Genomic DNA, 23,671 nt, shown 5'->3' on the forward strand with positions numbered 1-23,671 from the left:
AGTCTCAGTTAGCTGCCTCTTAAGTCCTTTGGCCATGAGACAGTTTTTTGTTTTTTTTTTTTTTTTCATATCTTTTGACTTCTGTCTCCTTGCTTGAGCACAGGCTAAATGAGAATAGTTATAGAGAGAAGTACACAGATCTTTGTGTTTCTTACCCCTATTGAAAATGGAAGCACAGATATTTCAATGTCAAAAACAACAAAACACAAAGTATCCTCCTTTTTCACATTGCCTAGAACTTGGCAGTTTCCAACTTCTCCAAGAACAGGGACTTTCCCCATGCTTTTCACAGCAGCTACTTGCCTAATGGTTCCAATAGGTGTCTCATGTCTTAATGTGCGCTTCCTTTACCTCTCCAGTGAGATTGCCATCATAGTTACTTCTCTTCAGTTGTCTATTTCCCATTCTCCACTTTTACCTTTCTTGGGGTCACTTCTTACAAGGCTGACATTAAGTTATGTTTCATAGCACATTTCTTTGCATGCTGTCTTTTAAGGTGGTCCTTGGGTGAGAAGTATGTGCTACAATATACAAAGCAGTAGTTGGAGTCCTTTCAAGTCACCCATAGTGCTGTGAGTAAATGGGGCTAGTGGGGTTGTTAGAAACACCTATTCTAGATGTTTCAGTGGGAGAACTGAAAAGTTATTGACCTCATCCCTGGCTGTTTGTCCCTTGAGGTCTTCAGGGGCAATGTAGATATTACTTATGCTCACATCCATTCATATTTGAATTCTTTCATCTTGTTCTATTCTGTTTTGTTGGATTTGGAGACAAGCCCTCACCATGAAGCCCGAAACTGGCTTCAAACTTGCTGAGTAGCACAGGCTGCCCCCAAACTTTCCACCTTCCTGACTCATTCTCCAAAATTTTGGGGATGTTAGCATCCAACAGTATATTTGAACTTTACTTGCAAATATTTATAGAGCACTCAAGAAGTACATTTTATTTAGTACGTCTTCTGGAAATCAGTTGGGGGAATTTACCACCTTGACTTTGGAGAAGGTTGTGCTATTATTTATCTCCCAATTTTATGTTTAGCTAACAGACATTCATGATTGGAGACATCAGTATTTCCATATCAAAGTTCTACACTTGAATTCTTGGTCTCATAAAGGAACTATGTGGGTTACAACCAAATTAATTTCAATGTGTCACTCATGGATGAAAAAAATGCTTAATATAAGTTAATGTTTAAAATTTAAATATTTCTGGGTTTGAGATGACAGTACATTATGATATATCCAGACCCCTTGTATAACACATGGCATCACAAAACTGTTTTTCAGAAAACGTGTAGTACGTTGGCAGTCTACAATTTGTAGCATGCCCTTGCTGTCACAGCCTCTTGGTTTTGTTATCACAATTAAGGTATTCCAGGAGCTGTAGAGATAACTCAGTCAGCGAAGTGCCTGGGATGCAGACAGATATATCTATGTTCAATCCTCACTACCCATGTAAAAAAAACAAAAAATCAGAAGTGGTGGCCCATGCTTATAATCCCAACACTGGAAAGTAGGGCAGTAGAATTCCCATGGGGGCTTGCCAACCGGCCAGCCCAGCCTACTTAGCAAGCTCCAAGTCAGTAAGATATCCTGTCTCACAAGTGAGGAAGGATACCCAAGGTTATTGTCTAGCCTTCATACACAAGCATATGGCCACATGTACAGGCAGAAACACATACATCTGTATGCACACAGAAGCACAAATGCACACACACAGTTAATAAAGACACTTTGGATAGGAAAGTGATCTATTCATATCTGTCTTCAGTCATAAAAACAAAACATATAACTGTTGACATGTTTTTGATAAAATCACTTGGGTAATGCTATGGATACAGTACAGATGGACTTTCTTGCACCCTTCATGTTAATGCAATCAATACTCCATAAAACAGGGCATTAGAGATAGTGAAGTCATTTAGAGGACACATCACAGTGCCTCCTTTTTCTGTACTGAAACTACCTTAAGACCAACTCCACACAAGTGATTGTCCAGTCCCAACAGTCAGCCCTGCAAACAAACAGGTAGCATTATAGAAACTGAATAGGTTATACTGAGGAATACATATGCCTGGACATATATGTTTATGCATGCAATAACAATTAGTAGAGTGAGTATGAATTTAAAGGAGAGTGGGGAAGGCTACATGACATGTTTTGGAAGGAGGAAATGAAAGGGAGAAATGTAATTAAATTATAATCTCAAAATTAAAAAGAAACATTTTTTTAAAAAAAGCATTAGAATGATACCTGTCTTTAGTTTCTATGCACACACACACACTAAATTAACCTTTTCTTTGGGTGTAGCTGGTGAACATCCTTCACAGGTGTGTGTGTGTGTGGTGTGTGGTGTGTGTGTGTGTGTGTGTGTGTGTGTGTGTGTGATAGTATTTGATCTAAGCATGTCTACACTGCTCAGTACATATTTGCCCAAGCACACCTTTATAGGATTCTGACTTGTGGTCTTGATACAGCCATTGAGACACCTCACATGGATCCTGGATACTCTGAATGCTCGTGAACATTGTCGTTGAGCAAACAAATGCTAGTTATGTCTGCAAACGAGTCATGTCTATTTAAATTGAAGATGTGCCAGCTGTGTTGGCATCATTAGCACCAAACTTCTCAATTAAACCGTTGATACTATAAATATACTGCACAACTGTCTCAAAGAACGGGCTTCAGCATTCTCGTTATGGCTCATGCCACGGGCTCCAGAGCCACCCACCCCGTGCCACCTGCCAAGGAAGCACACACTGGAGATCATCCCAGGGCATATGGTGTCATTGTTTCATTTAGGGAGCGACACATGCGAAGATGGCTTTCTGATCGGTTCGTCTCATCCAGTTCTTATTTTAAGGGAAGTGTTTTGTGTAGACTGCTTAAGGAGTGTTCCATGGGTGACATTTGCTTCATGGTGTTGGAAGATGTCTTTTTCAGCCCTCTTTCCATAAATATATGTGCTTCTAGGCTCTGCTGCCTGAAATAAATATAAAAGCATCTGCGGGAATGGGATACTCTGCAGCAGTTGTTCTTTTGAAGTGCTTACACAGTGGAGGGTTCTTTACTATGGAGCATGGTTCACCCTGAGAGGCCAGTTCTTCATTTCTCACACTGTAAAATTGTCTTTGTCTGATTTCAGCGAGTTTTTTTCTCTGCCCTAAAACATACAAAAATTGTTCTAAAGGGCTTGCAAGATGATTCAGAAGATAAGATACTTGCTGCCCAGCTTGACACACTGAGTTCAACCCCAATCCTCTGCATGCATAACTTGGCACATGTACACACACATGGAAGAAAGAGAGAGAGGGGGAGGAAAGAAAGAAAGAAAGAAAGAAAGAAAGAAAGAAAGAAAGAAAGAAAGAAAGAAAGAAAGAAAGAAAGAAAGAAAGAAAGAAAGAAAGAGAGAATAAAAGAAAGAAATCTTAAAGTATTTCCTGCAGGAACCTTTTGCCATTGACTCTCCAAGTTCTTGCAATTCACTGCTCTGGGTAGCTTGGTCAAAGGAACTACTCGGCTTCTTGGAATTATTATTCTCTTTCCTCTTTTGCTCTTGGCCTCCCCTTCATCCATATCCCTCTATGCTTTGTTATAGAGCAATGCTTACCACATCTTTCCAGGGAAGAGAGAACAACACAGACTGTCCTAGGGTAGCAAGGCTTCCGTGAGTATCCAAACTGCACAGGCAAGCTAGGGATGACAGGAACTCACCAAATGAAACAAAATCTGCTGGAATGCATTCCATTGGCTTCTGTTTCTTTGTTCAGTCATTAAAATGGGTGTTTGCCTTTCATCTGCACTGAAGCAAAATTCCTGTCTGACTCTTCCCTGGGCCAAATCGCTTGCTTTAAAATAGTCCCTTCTACCAGCATTATGGGGAACAAACTATAAGCTAAGAAATACGCCATTTTCTTTTCTTTTTTGGGGGGAGGGGGTGTCTTTTATTTTTTAAAAATAATTTTTATTTTTTAATATTAATCGCGTTATTTACTTTGTATCCCAGCCGTAGCCCCCTCCCTCATTCCTTCCCAATCCCACCCTCCCTCCATCATTTCCTCCCTGACACCTTTCCAAGTCCACTGATAGGGAAGGTCCTCCTCCCCTTCCATCTGACCCTAACCTATCAGGTATCTTCAGGACTGGCTGCAATGTCTTCCTCTGTGGCCTAGCAAGGCTGCTCCTCTCCCGGGGGGCCCTGATATATTTAGTACTTGTGGAGCTCCCATCCTTTCCATGTCTTAATAACTCCCCCTTATTTCATATGATTCCCTGCACTCTGCTGAAGGTTTGGTTATGAGTCTCAGCATCTGCTTTGATACACTGCTAGGTAGAGTTTTCAGAGGTCCTTTACAGTAGGCTCCTATCCTGTTTCTTGTTTTCTCCTACTTCTGATGTCCATCCCATTTGTCTTACTGAGGATTGATCTTCTTACCCTGGGTCTTCCTTCTTGATTAGCTTCTTTAGGTGTACAGATTTTAGTATGTTTATCCTATCTTATAGGTCTAGTACCCACATATAAGTGAGGATATACCATGTGTGTCTTTCTGCTTCTAGGATACTCCACTCAGGATGATTTTTTTTTCTAGATCCCACCATTTGCCTGCAAATTTCATGATTTTCTTTTTTTAATTGTTGAGTAGTATTCTATTGTGTGATTATACCATTTTCTATGACATCTAGGAAACTTAAGAACCTTAGGTTAGAGAAGAGGATTCTGGATTATCAGATGCTCATGCTTTTAGGGAACCCCTTTGCATAAGCCCCAGTCAAGAATTACTGATGGGCAATATTCACTAAGACTGCCAAATACAACAATTTTTTTCACTAACACACACATACACATACACACAAATGTAAACATAAACACAGGGAGAGACAACCCAATAGTCAGAATTGAATTTTAGATAAACAGCAAGTATCTTATCTTATGTTATAAATATTATGAGATTTACTTATTCTATAAAATCTGAAATTTAAAATGTCAATAGTCATTTGTATTTTGTTTGCCATCTAGTTGTTTGATAACTGAAAATTTTGTTCCTGAACCTTTTATAGAGCCAGCTAATGTTAGGGGTGTGGAATGCGTTTGTTTAAGAGAATAGACTGTCACCTGGGGGATGGGTGGCATCACCCATCCTGGCTCTGCATATATATATACACATATAAAACATATACGTTTATATATGTTTATAAACATATACATCATATGTATATATATATATATATATATATATATATATATATATATCTGGATTATAATACACCGTTTGTGTTTGCACTTTTCCAACATGGTCTGGTTGTTCCTGGTTTTGTTGTGAGCTCAGAGCTAAAACCTTCAACACCACTTTCTAGTTGGGTATTTTATTATCAAAATCTCAGCTTTGTTGGGGTGGCTGATGGAAATGTTGTATAGGTAAAGACTAGCCATTTTTTTGATCTCTGTAGCTCAGTGCCTGGGAAAATACACACAACACACACACACATATAAACACACAGAGACAGAAACAGAGAAACATCAGAACATAGGATTAACCTCCTGGTTAATATTTTGTCCTGGGTCCTGGCAGTGTACCTAGCCTAGTAGAAAAGGCTAAAATCAAAAGATAATGAATACGCTAGCATTTCTAGCACTTTCTCATGTTACTTAGTAAGGGAACAACATAAAATGCATTCTCTTTACTAAGGAAAAGTGCTCTGACTTGAGAACTAATTATTGTGTATATTGTATAATGTATCCGATTTCTCGTTTTGCTCATGAGATATTTCTGTTTCTTTGCAGCAATTTGGTAAAATATTAGATGTTGAAATTATTTTTAATGAGCGAGGCTCGAAGGTAAGCAACTTGATTTAGTTTGAAATGTCTTAGCTGGTTGTGACATGTCTGTTAGGGATAAGGGGAAATAACTGCACTGTTTGAGTCAGCACCTTGAGAAATGCACTGTAGGGGAATTTTTTTAGAGACCACCTCCCATTTCCTAAGTGTTGGGAAATGCATTTGGGCTCCATTTAAAATATGTAGGGGGTAATTTTTAATTGCTGGTTTAAATATATATAGATATAATTACATATCTTATGTTGCCACAGGAAAATTACCCATGCTTAAAAAATAATGATGTTGCTACATTTTTTGTTTTTCAGTGATAATTATGTTCTTTATATTAAAAAGTGAGTTGATAGTCTCATGAGCAGGTAAATATGTGATTACTCTGTATTAATAAAGTGCAGTTCTTTTCCTGGGTTGCAGAGGAGAAAAATCTCATATACACCAACCTTTTGAACATAATTTTATTCATTAGTATGTTATAGATCTTCATTTTGTGGTATGCTATTGCTTTCAGTTTATTTTCCTACTAGGAAACCAATGTTTAAATCGCTTTTTCCTAGTAGGGTGACAAGTATTCATAGAAGGCTCTAAGAAAAGGTTCCAGTACCTACACAGAAAATGTAAACATTCTACTCATCCAATGTGTGTGCTCTGTCCATAGCTATAGAAGTGTGGTCCGAAATATGGAGCATTAGCAGCATCCAGGAGCTTATTAAAGATACACACTGTCCATTTCCAGCCCAGGCCTACTAAATCAGAATCTCTGAATCTGGTCCTAGCCATTCACACGTTACCAAACCTTCCAAGCTTGTCCTCAAAATGCCAAACACATTGTCTCTCCTTCCCCCAAAGGCCAAGCTCTCACCTGAATATAGAATAGCTTTTACCCAAAAGTATTTCATCACTGTCTGTGTTGTTGTCATAAGACCTCCCTCTTTTTTATCTTTATGTACCCTGAAAAGATTCAAGAGCCTCATGCAAACACCCCTCATATAAAATAATTACATAAGAAGTTTCAGCATTTACTGTGTAGTCACAGAGAAAGATGTTAGATGATGAAAGACAGAGTGGTCATAGAAGCCAGCTGTAGTACAACTGCCCATATCTCACAGTCCATCACACCTATAGTCAATCAGATCCTAAGGAACCTTAATATCTAACCTTTCTTCTATCCTTAGCCTCTGGATGTGGACATAGGGAACATCTTTGTCATATATAGAGAGATGCTGGTTGGACTTAACAGTGCCCCTTCTATGGGCACCTTAGAACAAGTAGGCATCAAGGAAGGCCCCTAAGCATCACTGGTTTTGTAGTTTATCACATGGCACCATAATGACATGACACTATAAAACAAACCTTATGATTTATTATTCTTTATAGCATCTTCCCTTTACCCATTCCCTCCTAAGTAGATCTAACATCAACCGAGTAGGACAGTGCTGATCAAATTGAAGAAATAAAATTCAAGAACTTACTTTTTCACATACAAATGACACTATAATCTGCCAGGTGAGTGGAAAGTTATCAGTATAAATCTGCATGTCTGCACATTCAGGGACCTGGTCATTCTTTGTCAACTTTAGCTATTTTTCCATTCTTGTAGTCTGATCTTTGAGCTAGGTTAAGGGGAAGAAGTTAGCTGCTATAGTGGGAACCATGGAAGTGAACATTTTTATACTTGCAGAGCAAGATGCACAGAGAAAAGGTATACTTAAGGCTAAATTTTCATGCTTGGGTTTGGTGGATCCCTGACAAAACTGAAGAAGCTAATGTACAATGTGTCCCAACTCTTTCCTTATTCTGAAGCTCTTTATCATATCATTGCCTTATGGTTTTTTCCTTGTTGTCTATAGCTTGTTTTTAATTTCCTTTTAATTTACATCTTGTTTAGTAAGATTTTTGTCAGTTGAAGAAAGTGATTTCATTCTGTTCTGAAAGATGTTTAGGGACACCACTGCAGTATTGTTGACTATTTTCAAAGTACAATGGTGGTGCTATTTTTAGGACTTTTTCCATCATCTTGATTAGCTTGTCCCTGGTGGCTTCAGGAAAAAGAACATTTCCGTTTTCAGCATCTACAGCCTGAACTTTGTTGGGCTTCTTTGTTTCTCTTTTCTTTTTTCTTTTTCTTTCTTCCTTTTTAGGTTAGGTACCATCTAGAAAGGCATTTGTGTATCTCTGAGTGGGAACCCTCACTCTGTGTCTTGCAGGTAGGAGTATTAAGTGATGCCATATAACAGAAAGTCCATGGAAATGCTACCTGGGGCAAGAACTTACACAAGGATAAGTTATCACATTTGGCATTTTCATAGGAAAGGGCCTTGTTTAGAGGAACATTTCCCCTTTAGCCCTCAAGAAACAGTCATTATTAGGATATCATGTCCATCACTTGCTGCCTCTGTTGGCCAGGAAGCCAGTAGCCCTAAAGGGCCAGAAACTCTCCTCTTGGTCCTTTATTCCCCATAGGGGAATAAAGCTGCGTGAGGATGACTCTACATATATGTGTGTGTGTACATCCATAAGCAGCATCTTAAATGCTTTAGAAATGTACAGCCTGAATTCGTTCTATACACTTGGGCACTATAGAAAAGGAACCTCTTCAAAGGGAATGACAGACTTGACTACATGCAGGGGTAATGAATCATACAGATAAATTATTTTCTTAAGAGATTTATTTATTTTTCTTCTGAAAGGCTTTGCTTCTTGGATAAGTTAGATTTAACTAGTCTTTATTATATTTAAGAAATGTGCAATTCGGTCTTTGATTTAGTGTATATGTATATACCCATATGGATCACCCCTTCAGGTGAACTGTTCTTGAGCAAGACAGACAGACTCCTAGCGCTTAGCTTTTCTTGAGTATCATGAGCAACTGCCATACACTGCTGCATTCTGCCACACAAGAGTCTGTTGAAGCTCTGAGCATACAGTTGGAGGTAGGGAGGCTTCTTGGGAGAAGGAGCTAAGCTGAGGATGAATGAAAAAAGAAGGGTGAAAGAAAAGAAGGGAGGAAGGGAGTGGAAAAGGAGGAATCTCATAAGAAGAGGCTGTATATGTAAAACTCACTGGAAAGATGAGAAATGTGAGGCTCTTAGTCATTGCGAATGTTAATTTCTATGGCCTGTCAACAACCCTCCTGTTCTACACATGAGTTCTATGCATTACACACTAGAGGAGTTGAGTTTTCATTTTTAATAGAATGTGTGAATTCCTTCTTCTGGGAGCTTCAGAATCTTGATTTAAGATCAAACAAACAAACAAACAACAACAACAGCAAAAAACAACCAATGAACCAAGCAACCAACCAAACAAAAAGCCAAAAAGAACAGGGTATTCACAGGAATGCCCCCAAAGAAAATCCACCACCTAAAAATATCAGTATCAGAAAGGAAAAGTAAGTAGGATAAAGTACAGTGAGAATTTATGATTCTCTGAAAGACTTTTAGGTTAGTAAGCTATTCTCTAGGGCTCTGTTTTAGGTCCTGTCCTTCATGTCCATCTGTCAACACAGACCTCTCCTCCAGGAAGCCCTCTTTTCTCAGCACTGATCACCTGTCCAAGTAGAACCTGAGAACTCAAGTCTCTCTGTGGAAGGATATCTGACCACCATCTGAACTCTGCCGCTACCTCCTTTCCTCCCTTCTTTACTTCATCCTTCCTTTTTTCCCCTTTCTGCCTTTTCCTCATTTCTTATCTCCTTTATCCTTATTTCCCTTTTTCCTTCTCCTATCCCCTCATCCTGTCCTTTTCCATTAGTATTTTCCCTTTTAAATTATACAGTACGAGTAACAAAACTTAAGACATTCCAGACAAGCATTCTATCATTGAACTACACTTCAAGAGTCCCAGTGTTTTGGTTTTGAGACAGGGTCTCACTGAGTCACTAAGACAGTCCTTGAAATTGTGATTTTCCTGCCCCAGCCTCACAGCTTTCTAGGATAACAGGCCTGCACTGCTATGCCCGTCTCTTCATGGCCTGTCTTCTTACACTCTTCATTGTTCCACATTATCATTCCATTCACCTCTAACTATTCAAACCAAAGGTGTTTTGTTCAGTCCAAGATAGAGATAAAAATAATCATCTTTTTAAGAATAGCAAGGCGCTGTTTCCTTGAAATGTAATCTTGACCACAGGGCAAATTATCACAGCATCTTAGCTCCAACTTTTAGAGACACCAGGACCCAGTGCTTTAGACACAGGACACCTGACAGCTGACCATTTTTCTAATCCAAATAGCAGTCTTCACATGGGACTTCTGATCATTTTCTGACCCAAAGAAGCCATATCATTTCTGTTCTGGATAGAAGGTAGAATTTTCCACGCCTGCTGGATATTTAGGAGACCATTTCTATGACAAGCTCAGCTTTGAACCTAACCTTCACCAGTGTCAGCATGTCATTAAACAAGTCTTTAGAAGTCATTCAACACCATGGAATAAGACTATCCATGGTCTTTCCTATCTCACCTGTACCTGTTTTCTGGAATGACACATCTTCAGCTCTGCTTCATGTGCATAATGTGCATTTAAGCCAGTGGGTTTGTCTTGGGTTCAAATGGCAACTATAGAATGAGTTTCCTTAGGACAATGTTTACCTTTGTGTTCTTTGCAGTGCTTTGGTAATAGAAAGACTTCTGATCCCAATAGAAATGACAACAGCCTTTCTTTCATTCATGAGGCAGAAACTATAAATTGTCTTTTCATGCCTGAAGACAGACTATAAGTCCTTTATCTCTCTGATTCCTAAATGTCTGGCTTGGATGCTAGTAGAAAGTCTACAAGGGAGAAAGACCATGGCTCAGGCATATTGTACACATGTTCTTCACTGTGTTCCTTACATCTATGCACAAAACTGGAATCGTAAACTCATTGTGCCCTGCTGATGACAGTTTCCAAAGCACCATTTTCTGTGAGTGTGGAATGAAGAGAGAGATAAGAAAAATCAAGCCAAGGAATCATCTAGGTAGTTTTGTGAGGCAAAAGGATGTCTAGTCTCCACTCAGGCTTTCTGATGTGGCAAATACAAAGTGAAGCTCAGGAATCAAAGTATGAACATGCTTAAGTCCCTTGCTGATGCACAGCTGAATTTGGAATCCGCTAGCCAGAAGATAGAGTTGTCAGATGAAGCAACTGTCCTCTCAAATTCTGCCCTTTGCCATCAAAGAAAACTTTGCTCCTCCCTTACCCAAACTAGAATACTCTTAGCAAATATTTTTTATGTACCCAAATACATACATAGGTACCATGTGCAAAGCTTTGGTGGAATATGTCATTGTATATTAATTGGATCACTGAGGCATGTCCTACTTACAAATTCTCACTCTGGGAAAAGCAATGCAAAGTCATTCAGTTGAAGTAAATGCATCTGATCTTTTTCTGTGTCTGATACTGACAAATATCTATTTCCTGGTACTGGAACACACGCATAGCTCATACCTTCCACAGACAAGCCCAGTTTTAGTGTCCTCCAGCTAGTGCACCCAGCAACCCTTCTCCAAATATTCCTCAATTATGAGGTCATCATAGGTACCAACTATAAGAGTGAGGGTTCTGTCAGATGGCCACTACCATTCTGCACGTATAATTATTGCACATTTGATTTGTAGAGCTGAATGTCATCCATGAGGATGAAGCAAGAGTCTTCACGCTGTGTGAGGTTTATCTGTGCTCTTTGATAGTTCCCACACAGTGCAGAATTGCTCCCAACTTACAGCAGTGTGGACCTTAATATATCCAAATTATTTCAAAGGTTGGTGTATATATTTATAAATAAAATGTACAATTAAGTTTAAGGATTTTAGAAGTGGTAGTTCAGTTTCTCTACACTCATTACAAGAACAGTGCCAGGGAGGAATAATGGTGGATTTTTACAATATAAATTAGTGGGGTTGGTGTTAGGGGCTGAGATATTAAAAAGCAAAATCTGTACTGGAGATGAAAAAGGGCATGCTTGTCATTCACCAGTCAAAAGGAAGGGCTTGGTGCTGCACAGATTACCTCTATCTGGGAAATGTCTTAATATTACTACTTGTTGATAAAGCAAATGACTACCAGCCTAGTGCCTTAGAACTTTGTTTTCTGGTTAATAAAATAATGAAAAAGGTCAAATTCCAAAGTCTTTTATTATTTGGGGAGGGGAGGGGGACTGCAAAGTACAAATGTAGAATGGTACTTGCTTATCTACATTGCTAACCAACAAAAAGTTTATTTCTATTCATTTCATGTGATTTTTGTTTTGTTCATTAGAACCACAAGATCAAGATTTATTATTTAAAAAAAAAAGGTCTTTCCTTTTTTTTTAGGCTTGTTACTTTTGTTTTTGAGAAGCAAAGGCTGTACAGTTGACAGAAATGAATAACCCTAAAATTGCATGAAGAAGAACTGTTCTTAAATCCACGCAGCATGACTTCGTAGGCAATGTGACAGGACTTGAGCATTCACTGTTGAATTCTGTGCACATGTTTTATTTTGTTTTATTTTTAATTTGCATGTCAAGAAACTGGTTCCCTTTCTTTTTCCTCGTTATTTCATTTATTCTCTGTGAAGAACTGTAAATTTATTTTGATCTCATTTTTTTTTTGGTTGATTTCTTTTCTTCTGTAGTGATGTTTAGAAAGGTATTTTTTGTTTGTTGGTTTGGTTTTCGTTTTCATATCCATCTTTAATTCTTTAGGGGTTCCAGCTAACGGGTGACAGGAAAAAAAAATCTCGTTCACATTTGTTGCTTAATGACTGCACATCGTAGTGTTCTTATAATTTCTCTAATTTGCATGTTACAGAACTGAAGCCAGGACAAGAAATAGCAATGAAAGCGAGAGAACTTTACCAAGTGGTCGTTGACTGAAATAATAATATGCATGTTGTTCTCCTTCTCCCTCCTGCATGCAGGGATTTGGTTTCGTAACTTTCGAAAATAGTGCGGATGCGGACAGGGCGAGGGAGAAATTGCACGGTACCGTGGTAGAGGGCCGTAAAATCGAGGTGCATGTCCAAAATATTTTCCTTTTCCTCTTTTTTTATAAATGTCTGCTTCACGCTCATTCGTCCTTTCAGGTGCATCATTGGTGTCTCGTGTGTGACCCTACTCCCTTCTCATTGTTTATATATATTTATATATCTATATATATTTATATATAAAAAGGAAAACTGGCCTTACTTTTTCGTTAAATTTTACTTTACATTATTCTTTATATATGGCTCGAGAGTAGATGGCAAAAAGTGAGATGAAAGGAAGGTTAATATGAAAGGTTCTGTTTCTTTGTTTCAGTTTATTTTCCATGTTTTATGAACAACGGGTGCCGTAGGATCCAAAGAGGACACAGTATTCAAACGAAACCAAATATAGCAAGATTTGTTTTGTTTTGTTTCTTTTTCAGTCCACTTTAGGGTTGAAGAGGGATCCACAGTGGTTTGCAAATTAGACCAAATTTCAAAGGCAATATCATTCAAAATATTAAAACTGAAAAATGAGAGGCACTTGTCATTAAATCTTTCACTTAAAAACAAAAGGCAGCTTGAATTTTTACATTCTTCCGACTAGACATTAAATAAGCAATCAGGATTTCTCATTTCAGTACATGGCCCCTTGATTGGAAATACAGACCCCACATTCTGCATTCAGTACTTGCCCTTTGTGCCACTGGCTTCCTCTTCAACACAGTCAAAGGGTCATATTTGTTAAAGCTTAAAAAGAAAAAAAAATTACCAGTTAAAAATGCTTTAGTCTTTGGAGTAAGATGTTGCATATTTTGCCTTTTTATTTTCCCCCCTCGACGGTAACGCTTAGGCCCCTCACCAAACTCTCAGTAACCATGGTAACTGTATACAAACCCATGCTGGCGATGGTGGTGAATGGTAAGTGATGAAGTCCATCTGCCGCTTCACGTATTTAGTGCTGATATATCTCTATACATATCTCTCTACCACGTGAATTTTTTTGACTTGTTGTATTAAGTTTTCTTGACGCTCTATTTTTTTGGGTCTTTGGTACGCCTGTAATTGAGTGTACGTTCTAAGCTAGCCTGGGAGGCTCTGACTGGACTGAGTTATGACCAGTGCACATCTTACTCAGATTGTTAACTCCATATTGTGTTACACAATGCACCCTCTCCTTTATCCTTTTGTTAGCTGTGACTTTAAAGCTTGAATGACTCGTTAATTCCTGCAATGTAAAAGGCTCTTGTTCCGAGTGTTGAATGCTAGATGTTGCTTCCGGTGGTTCCCCTCCCAAAGTGTTGCACACGGCTTAAACTTGTCTGTCCCTTTCTTTGACATTTATGTCCCTTGTACTTTGTCTCCTCCCTCTTCTCCACTGCATGCCCCTTTCATATTAACTTTATTTTCTGTTTAAAAACCTATCTCCTGTTTCTGTGTTACCATGGAGCACACGCATGCATTTAAATCTTCAATTATGCAGTATCTTTTAATTTGCTTTTACTGTCTCTTTATTAAACTTTTAAATGATATGACATTGCTTTATTGAAATGATTCATAAGTTAAATTGGTTATGAAGTAAATGTAATTATAAAAATGTATGATTTTTGGGTTATGCACCTATTGCCATTTGTAAATTAAAATGCATTTTAGTTTTTGTTTAAGTTTTTGTGTTTTGGTTTTGATTTTAATAAGTAGTCACAATCATTAATGCATGCAACTAATTGGCCCATGCGCTGGCCTTGGCATCCCAACTCACTGGAGTTTTCTATGTGTGTAGGTGAATAATGCGACAGCACGTGTAATGACTAATAAGAAGACCGTCAACCCCTACACCAATGGTGAGTCCACACTGCCTGTCACCAGACCTCTTCTCTGCCCAGCAGTCCACAAATTTCTTTAACCAGGGAATTGCTTTCTTTCTTTCTTTTTTTTTTATTCTTTGAACATTTTATGTATGTATACACTACATTTTTATCATATGCGCTCTTAACTGTCCCATCCAGTTCTCCCTCAATCCCCATATCTCCCACCCAACCTCTTGTCTTTCTTCTTTATTTATCTTTTTTATTTATTTTTTCTTTTAATTTAACAAACTGATTCCAGTTAGTGTCATGTAGGAAAATCCACTGTAGTCTTAAGGAACCTATCAGTGGTCAAATTTCTAAAAAAAATAGACCCTCCCAGGACAGATTACAACAGCTCCTCCCTCTGCCAGGGCTAGGACCAGTCTGTGCTGGAATTTATTTTAACTGTGCAGGCCTTGGGCAGGTAACGACAGCGGTTGTGATTTCACGCATACCATATGCCACATTGGCCCTACCTGGCTCCTGTCTCATTGCTGACCGGCTACAGTGAACTACCCCAGAGATGATTTTCCCAGCAAAGCAAATATAGTTTTTCAGTTCAGGCAGCCCATCTCTCTAGAGTAACTCCCCCAGCTCTAGGACCAGATTTGCATCATTTAATTTCTTGTAATGGTAGCAAATTAAGGGGTGAATAAAACTTTTATTTGTTTGTTTGTAATCCACATATCCTTAAGAATTTTTACTGTCGAAAGTGTAGTTACAGAGTTTGGCTCTAGCTTTCAGACTTCTTGGAATTTTGAGGAAGCTGATGGCTGAGCTCCATGGAAAAGTGGCTGGGTGAGTGGGTTATTCTTTCCCGTGGAGATATCCCTGAGCGCCATGGGTCAGGTGAGTCCAGGGATGCAGACTGCAGACCCATTTAGGTGTCGGAGCCAGCCAGGCAGAGTCGAATGGTTCTTGAGTTGGGCGTGAGGATTAAAATTAATAAAATAAACACACAGCACACAGGAAACTTTTTAAAGGTCCAGACTCGACAGCTTTTGCAAAAGGCAGACTGCTGCAGCAGGCAGCAAGTCTCAAGTGCTGCCTCATCCTCTGCCTCCAGCCTTCTGACCACTTTATTATTTGAGTAGTTCCTTTTTGTCAGTCAAACATCTCAGAACAATAGGTTAATTTGCACAAGGAGCCTGAGGAAGAGGTGTAACCCTCACAAGCTATCCCACCTGTTGTCACAAATAAAAGGAGATGGACTTGCAAGTTCTCCTCTGCCATTAGTAAAGACCTGCTAAAAACCATCTCTCCACCGAGATTTAAATAACAAAGCAGGCCGCTGAGTCATGGCTCCCGACTTTTAGGACAAAGGATTTCTGTGGTTACCAGAAATATTTCCCAGAAGCTATCATTAAAAAGAACTAACTGGGTACAGTGGCCTATGACTGTAATCCCAGCACTCTGGGAGGCAGAGGCAGGCAGATCTCTGAGAATTTGAGGCCAGCTTGTTCTACAAGCAAGTCCAGGACAGCCAAGGCTACACAGAGAAACTTTGTCTTGAAAAACCATGTAGCCCATGGCAGTTCAGGGTCCAAGTGGGTTCCATAGTAATAGGAACAGGGACTGTCTCTGACATGAACTGATTGGCCTGCTCTTTGATTACCTCCCCCTGAAGGGGGAGCAGCATTACCAGGCCACAGAAGAAGACAATGCAGCCACTCCTGATGAGACCTATTTGACTAGGATCAGAAGGAAGGAAAATAAGACCTCCCCTATCAGTGGACTTGGGAAGGGGCATGCATGCAGAGGGTGGAGGAAGGGAGGGATTGGAACAAGAGGAGGGAAGGAACCACAGGGGGGATACAAAGTGAATAAAGTCTAATTAATAAAGAATTGAAAAAATAATAAAACATATACACACACTTACAAACTGAATAAAGAACTGACGTGCAGCTGTGGATGTAGTAGGTGCTTCCCAAGCATGCCTGAGACTCTGGGTTCAATTCCTATCATCACCAGAAAAATGTGCTTTGCATTTATATGAAGAGTTATTAAATATGTTCCCACAGTTTGATTCATTACTTCTTTCCAAAATAAGCATCTGTTAAGGTATAAGATGGGAGAATTCTGATTTTATGCTAATTAGCAAGAAAGATGACTCAGCAGGTAACAGAGATGAGTTCAGATCCCAACACCCACGTACAAGTCAGGCCTGAATACACAACTGCTTGTAAAGACAGCTCTGTGGGGAGAAGAGGCAGGAGGATCAATGCAGCTGGCTGGCTATTAGCTTAACTATAGGCTCAATGAGAGATCCTGTCTCAGAAAGGAAAAAAAAAAAATAACAAAACCATAGACCCATCAAAAGGCAAAAGTTCACCTCAGGATTCCTAACATGTGTAAAGGTATAATACTCATATACATATATACACCTTAGATAAAAAATAAATAGAAGTGATCCATTAAGTTAAAGTTTAAGAACTTGATAGACTATTACCCCCATTAAAATGAGCAGTGTAAGGTAACCGTGGGATTATAGTAAGAAAAAAAAAAAAAAAAAAAACCTGAATAATGAAACCCATGTCTACACTCTGATTTCAGCTGATATCAGTACTTCTACCAAAATGGTAATGCTGTGTTGAATAGCAATTCAGATCGTATTTTTCTTTGGTTTATAGGTTTAAAAATAATGTAATTTTATTATACACAGGAAAATGGATGAAAGTTCTATTTTTAAAGTTTTAATTATACATGAAACATTGGCTTATTTTAAGAAAGAAAACAACCAAGGAGGAAACACAGTGAGAAATGTTTTGGCTAGCAGTCTTGCCAGCCTGGTTTCCTCCCTTCCTTTAGAGGAAGCCACAGATCCAGACTGCTGTCTATAATGCATTTTGCATTCTCAGGCATAGACATTTATAGACACATAGCTCTGTGTGTATAGTATTCACAGTGTGATCTACATCTTCCTAACACAAACAGAATGTGACATGCATAACTTGTAGCCAGCTATTATGAATCAGTTCAGACCTCTTTAGATACTGATCCATACATGTAGAACTATTTCTTTCTCATGGCTATGTAGTATTCCACAGATTGATTCAGGTCTCTAGTGTTTACTGACATGTCATTATTTTTGTTTCTATTTGGTACTATTAGAAACACATTAGCATTTTACAGTTTTTCTTTTATCTTTTCTTCTGGTGGCAAGCAATTTGACTATGTCAGTGTGTTTTCAAGTTCAAAAGTACAGCTATTAAGCAGGTATATACCCTTAATGTAACATGGAACGGACCAGAAGAATAACTTATTCTGCCATCCAGTTTGCCCAGCATCAGCAACTGAGGACATGCCCTAGAAATGTATAAGTAGTTCTGAGTGCCCAACACCTCTGAAGTACATGTCTGTAAGGATTTTCAGTTTGGGTAAAATCCATAGCTCTGCAACTAGGTGTTCACTGCCATCCATACAAATATTGTACATTCAAAAATTCATGGCATAGCTAGTTTGTATATATGTGTGTTGCACATTTGTAGGTGTACTTGCATGCCCTGTGAAAGTGTATTCAGTGAAAAAACAAACAGACTAAAAAGAGAGAGAGAGAAAATGGGGGGCTGGCTCAATGAGTAAATCACCTGAGAATAGGGCTGGGTGCAGATTTGCAGCACACACATAGATGTCAAGTGGATTATGGCTGTTTGTCTTTAGTGTTCACAGTTGAGATATGGGAAGATGGGAGATTCTTGGAGCAAGCTGGACAGTTAGACATGCTGAATCATAGACCTTGAAGAGGATAAAGAGCATCTACCTCTGGCCTCCATATGTAGAACCTGAAAACACACACATGTCCACATGTATACAAATACACAAATATATTCACATGCACACTATATATACATACATACAAATGTAAAACAATGAAATCAAATATAATTCTATAAGCCCTATAGTGTGTATACATACGTGTCTTAAAGAAAGAATTCTTGATCAAGTACATTTCCAAGGAATGACAACCAACTCATATAGAAATTTTAAGCACAATTCAAAGCCCATTTAAAATAGCTGGTATCTTTGTAGCACTGTGAGTTATGTATTATATGAGTCGCTTCAAAGACTGTACACAACAATGAAGGCCCAGAAAGACAACAGCATCACCATTATTTTAAAGAGTCTAAAACAGAAGGCATATAAAAAGTAAATGTAGCCTTTTCTTTTGTGTATAAAATATCCCTGCTATAACTAGAATGTTCTACAAATTATAATAGAATACAATTTGGGGAAATAAAGGCCCTCAAAATCTTTAAGAGGGTGTTGGTTTTGGGAGACTTTATATTAGTGAACTTTTCAACAAATGCCTGACATAGAGATGAAAGGTCCATTTTAACTGAGAATTTCGAAGGCTACCTGCCTGAGCCCACGACTCTGTGGGCGCTGACCTATAGTGAGACAAAGCATCATGATGGTGGGGAATGTTGCAGAGACCATTCTCCTTATGACAAACAGAAAGCTGAGATGTGAGCTGGACTCAAAAGCTTCGGAAGCATACTCCTTGAGGTCAACTTCTAAAAAGCCTGCATCTTCTTCCTTTCCCCTCCTCCCTCATATGCCAGCATGTAATAAGTCTATCAGCATTGTTAGATATTAACTATGTCTAGTCTAATTACTTCCCAACCTCCTCAGCCAATAAGTGGGCCCTTGATACATAAACCTCTGGGCTGCATTTTGTATTCTAACCATCACAGGGAATATGTCAATACCTATGCAGCCATATTAAAATAAGAAAATAATAATTTTGAGGTTCACTCTTTAGCTGCATGACCTATAAACCATAAAAATAATACTTTTTCCAAAATTATAAGTTGTCAAACTTTGAAGCTCATTTTCAAGTGTTGTAATAAAAATTAGTTGACAATGCCATATTCCAGAATTCCTTCAGTCATATATCCAACTGAAGTTTCAACAGCTTTGGGGTCTCTGTGATGCCTGAGACAGGTCCTAATATAATAAAAACCTGTAGGAGAGTGTGCAGAAGGATCTGTAGTGGAAGATTGTGGCTATTATCAGTGTGGAGGATAGAAGAGGTATGCCCATGGTGTTCTAATATAGCTGTACTATGGAAGACAATAAAAGGACATATAGAAGCTTTGCAAATTCCAAATCTGTCAGGAAGCTCCTCAAAAGAGGGAATTAGACTTTCTCTTTTCCTGTTTCTCCCAAAAGCATGTCTGGGTATAGAGAGGGGAACGGTGGGAGAGGGTACTCTACATTGGATAACAAAATGAGAACTGGATTTGGAGGGATTTCCTGAAAGTTGGCAAAGCATGGCTATTAGATGGGATTCTTGATTTCTTACAAATTTTTAAAAGGCTAGAATTGGGCAAAAATACCCAAGACCGTGGGAATAGGTACTTTGCTTCCGGTGTGTGCTCTGCTTGTGACTGCTGACATGTATCTAAACTATTCAGATTCTCCTGACATGGTTTTACTCTTTGGGAGCTGGACATACATTGCAACCAATACCTCAAGTGACTGAGATAGTCATAGAAAGTAAAGTACCATGGTGATACAAAGTAGACAGTGTCCTTGTTTTGACTCTTTGTAGATCAACAGTATTTGATTACAAGAAGCCTCAGTCTGAAGTGGACACCAAAGATTCAGATGCTTAATGGAGATGAGCAAGGGAAGCAAAAATAACAACAGCAACAAAACAACCCAAACAATCTGAGAAACTCAGTCTTGCTTTTTCATTGCTTGGGATATTTGTTTGTTTGTTTCCTTTTAAATTTTGTTTATTGGTTGACAGTATCATACATGTATTTGATTCATTCTGGTCACACCCATTCTATTTCTTCTCCTAGCCTTGCTCTACCTTACCCTACTACCTAGACCCCATCTGTCCCACTTCCTTGCTCTTTTGTTTACAGCTTGGTTTTGTTTTGGGCCACACTGGTTGACCATAAGCAAGGACACTTGTTTGGGTACTAGTGTGGAGATGCTCACTGGAACCAGAGTAACTTAACAGTGGCATCAGCAACGAAGACAATGGCTTCCTCAGGCTGCTGTAGGCTTCCCTGCAAAGATGGACCCCATGAATACCATCCTACTTTTGGTTGAATGTTTAGAGGCTTGTGCTTAGTCAGGCCCTTGCTATTGCAGGTTCATGAGTGTCACAGCCATATCAGCATGTCAAAGCCCGTATCTTCGAGTTTGCTTTTGTTCTAATCTACCTCTACCACTGAACTCTATCCCTAGCTTGATTATTACTTTTTGTTTTGATATAGAGTCTTACTTGAGTTGCCCAGCCTGGCTGGCCTTGAACTCACTCTGAAATCATCATAGGCTTTGAACTTGAGATTTTCCTGCATCAGGCTCTCAGATATCTAAGATGACAGGCCTGGCTGAAACTCAGTCTAAAACATTTCTCTTCTGTTTGTTTACTGAAGGTTTTTCTTTGAGCATAGAAAATAGTCTAGTTTAACAACAGACAGTCACAGTAGGGAGCTTTGGCTGACTGTTATTGTCTAGGTTGTCAGACATCTTAGCCTCTGGTCACCTATAATAAAGCTATCTGAAGGGATTCCTAGCATAAAGTTTCCATTTCTTACAGTGTTTTGAGAGAACCAGAAATCCTAAACATCAGGTGAAATCTATATGTTGGCTATGCTAAGCATGTCCATGCTAAGAAAACAAACAAAGAAACAAAAAAGCAACTCAAATGACGATACAACACATGTTCCCAGTATATGAATAACTGTTGTGTTTATCATTTGGATATTACCTCCTGCTCTATTTAATCTATGAGGTCTCTGTTTAGAATGTATGCAGGTTATTTTCTAAGGTTTTATTACATTCATTATAGCAAGGCTTGTACACCAGGGATCTTGTCCAGTGTTTTTCTAAAGCAGGCTAGCACATCACCCTGGACAAGCTACATTTCAGGAAGGCGGGGAGTCTGGTTTGGTGCAACTCCCGAAGGTCCAGCTCAGAGGGGTAAAGCTGCACATGCCTGCCAAGGCTTTGCTCTACTGAATTGCTGGATGGGATCCTGGGAGGCTGGGAGTAGTAGGCTTTATCTGCTTCTCTCTGTTTTGTAAGCCTCATTGTTCAGCTTAATGTCCCTGATGAAAATCTCAGAGTTTGTGAAGCCTAGGGACATATACAAACTGTCTCAGAAATTAAAATTGTCATTATTTTGTCTGTCTTCCTGACAGTACAAGCTTGTGTTTCTAGCAAGATTATCCCAAGGGTCTCTTCCGGGTACTAGAAGGAGCCACAGAAAGGATAAGTCCATTTGTGTGTGATTTGCATACATTTCCATACGTCTCTTTGACGTCTTGAGTCTGAGCAATTCTGCACAGAGGTGACTTTCTTTTTTTTTTTTAATTTTTAAATAATTTTATACATTCACTTGTATCCCAGCTGGAGTCCACTCCCTTTTTCCCTCCCATTCCTCCCCTCCCTCCCTCATCTCCTTCCAAGTCCACTTAGAGGGAGTGTCCTCCTCTCCTTCCAACTGGCCCCAGCTTATCAGGTATCTTCAGAATGGTTGCAATGTCCTTATCTGTGGCCTAGTCAGGCTGCTCCTCCATCAGGGGAGAGGGGAAGCTCATGAGTTCATGTCAGAAACAATTCCTGTCCCCCTTACTAGGGAACCCACTTGGATTACTGAGCTACCATGGGCTATGCCTGAGCAGGGGTTGTTGGTTATATCCATGCATGGTCCTTGGTTGGATAAACAGTCATATAGAAGACCCCTGTGCTCAGATATATTTGGACCTTGTGGGGCTCCCTGTTCCCTCTAGGATATACTAATTCCTCCTTCCTTTGTATGATTGCATACACTCTGCCGAAGGCTTGGTTATGGGTCACATAATCTGCTTTGATACACTACTAGGTAGAGTCTTTCAGGTGCTTTCAGTGGTAGGCTACTGTCCTGTTTCTTGTTTTCTCCTATTTACAGTGTCCATCCCCTTTGTCCTTCTAGATGGGGATTGATCATCTTACCCCTGGACCTCTTTCTTGTTTATCTTCTTTAGGTTTACATATTTCAGTATGTTTATCCTATCTTATAGGTCTATATAAGTGAGTATATACCATGTGTGTCTTTCTGCTTCTGAGATACCTCACTCAGGATGATTTTTTCTAGATCCCACCATTTGCCTGCAAAATTCATGATTTCTTTGTTTTTAATTGCTGAGTAGTATTCCATTGTGTAAAAGTACCACAATTTCTGTATACATTCCTCCATTGATGGATATCTGGGTTGTTTCCAGGTTCTGGCTATTATGAACAAGGCTGCTATAAACATGGTTGAGCAAATGTCTTTGTTGTGTACTTGAATATCTTTTGGATATATGCCTAGGAGCAGTATAGCTGGATCTTGAGGAGTCACTATTCCTAGTTGTCTGAGAAAGCGCCAGATTGATTTCCATAGCGGTTGTACCAGTTGACATTCCCACCAGCGATGGAGGAGGGTTCCCCTTTCTCCACAGCCTCTCCAGCATGCATTATCTCTTGAGTTTTTTATCTTAGCCATTCTGATGGATGTAAGGTGAAATTTCAAGGGTAATTCTTGTTGCCATCATTGGAAGATGGCAGTCCTTAACAGGTCCTTCACTGTATGTAGAACATTTGTCATCTGGAGGGCCTAAGGAGACCAAATCCTAGCAGGAAGGAAATGAAGACCATTCATAGAAAGCTCTTTGTGCTTTCTGCTTCTTTATAATAAGACCAAGTCTATAATTATGGAATATTTAGTAATTGTCAAATGCTGTTTAGTGCCTGGGTCTCAAGCTTCACAATGTCTTTGCCCGGCTTAAATTCTAATATGGCAGAATGATAGAGAAAACAAGAATAAAATGAAGGAAAGAAAGGGGAAGAAAAGAGAAAATAGAATTAGATAGTTAGCAGCGATGCAGAAAGTGTAACTGGGAAATGAATCAGTGAGTACCCACCTATAAGAGCAAGCAGGAGAGTAACATTGAAGATCATGTTTTGTAAAGGAATTGAAGATCCAGAAAATATGTGGATAATTCAGAAAGAGTTGGGAGGAGTTCTCCAAGCAAGGCCAGCAAATATCTGGATTGTTCAGTTAGCCTGGGTGGTTTTCAGATA

The 23,671-nt window shown here is 39.1% G+C and overlaps 1 protein-coding gene across 42 annotated transcripts in view; it reads left to right on the forward strand.

Moving 5' to 3' along the window:
- The window catches only part of Rbfox1 (RNA binding fox-1 homolog 1), a 1,697,412-nt gene that overhangs the window by 1,568,700 nt on the left and 105,041 nt on the right, over nucleotides 1-23,671 (forward strand). For all 42 annotated transcript variants that reach the window (XM_060364117.1, XM_060364121.1, XM_060364120.1 and 39 more), the window contains 3 exons: nucleotides 5,782-5,835; nucleotides 12,714-12,806; nucleotides 14,539-14,599. In XM_060364117.1, coding sequence (XP_060220100.1) covers nucleotides 5,782-5,835; nucleotides 12,714-12,806; nucleotides 14,539-14,599 — 208 coding nt within the window. The remainder of the gene's footprint in view (nucleotides 1-5,781; nucleotides 5,836-12,713; nucleotides 12,807-14,538; nucleotides 14,600-23,671) is intronic.

This window comes from Meriones unguiculatus, chromosome 11 (assembly GCF_030254825.1).
Source record: "Meriones unguiculatus strain TT.TT164.6M chromosome 11, Bangor_MerUng_6.1, whole genome shotgun sequence".
Lineage (NCBI taxonomy): Eukaryota > Metazoa > Chordata > Mammalia > Rodentia > Muridae > Meriones > Meriones unguiculatus.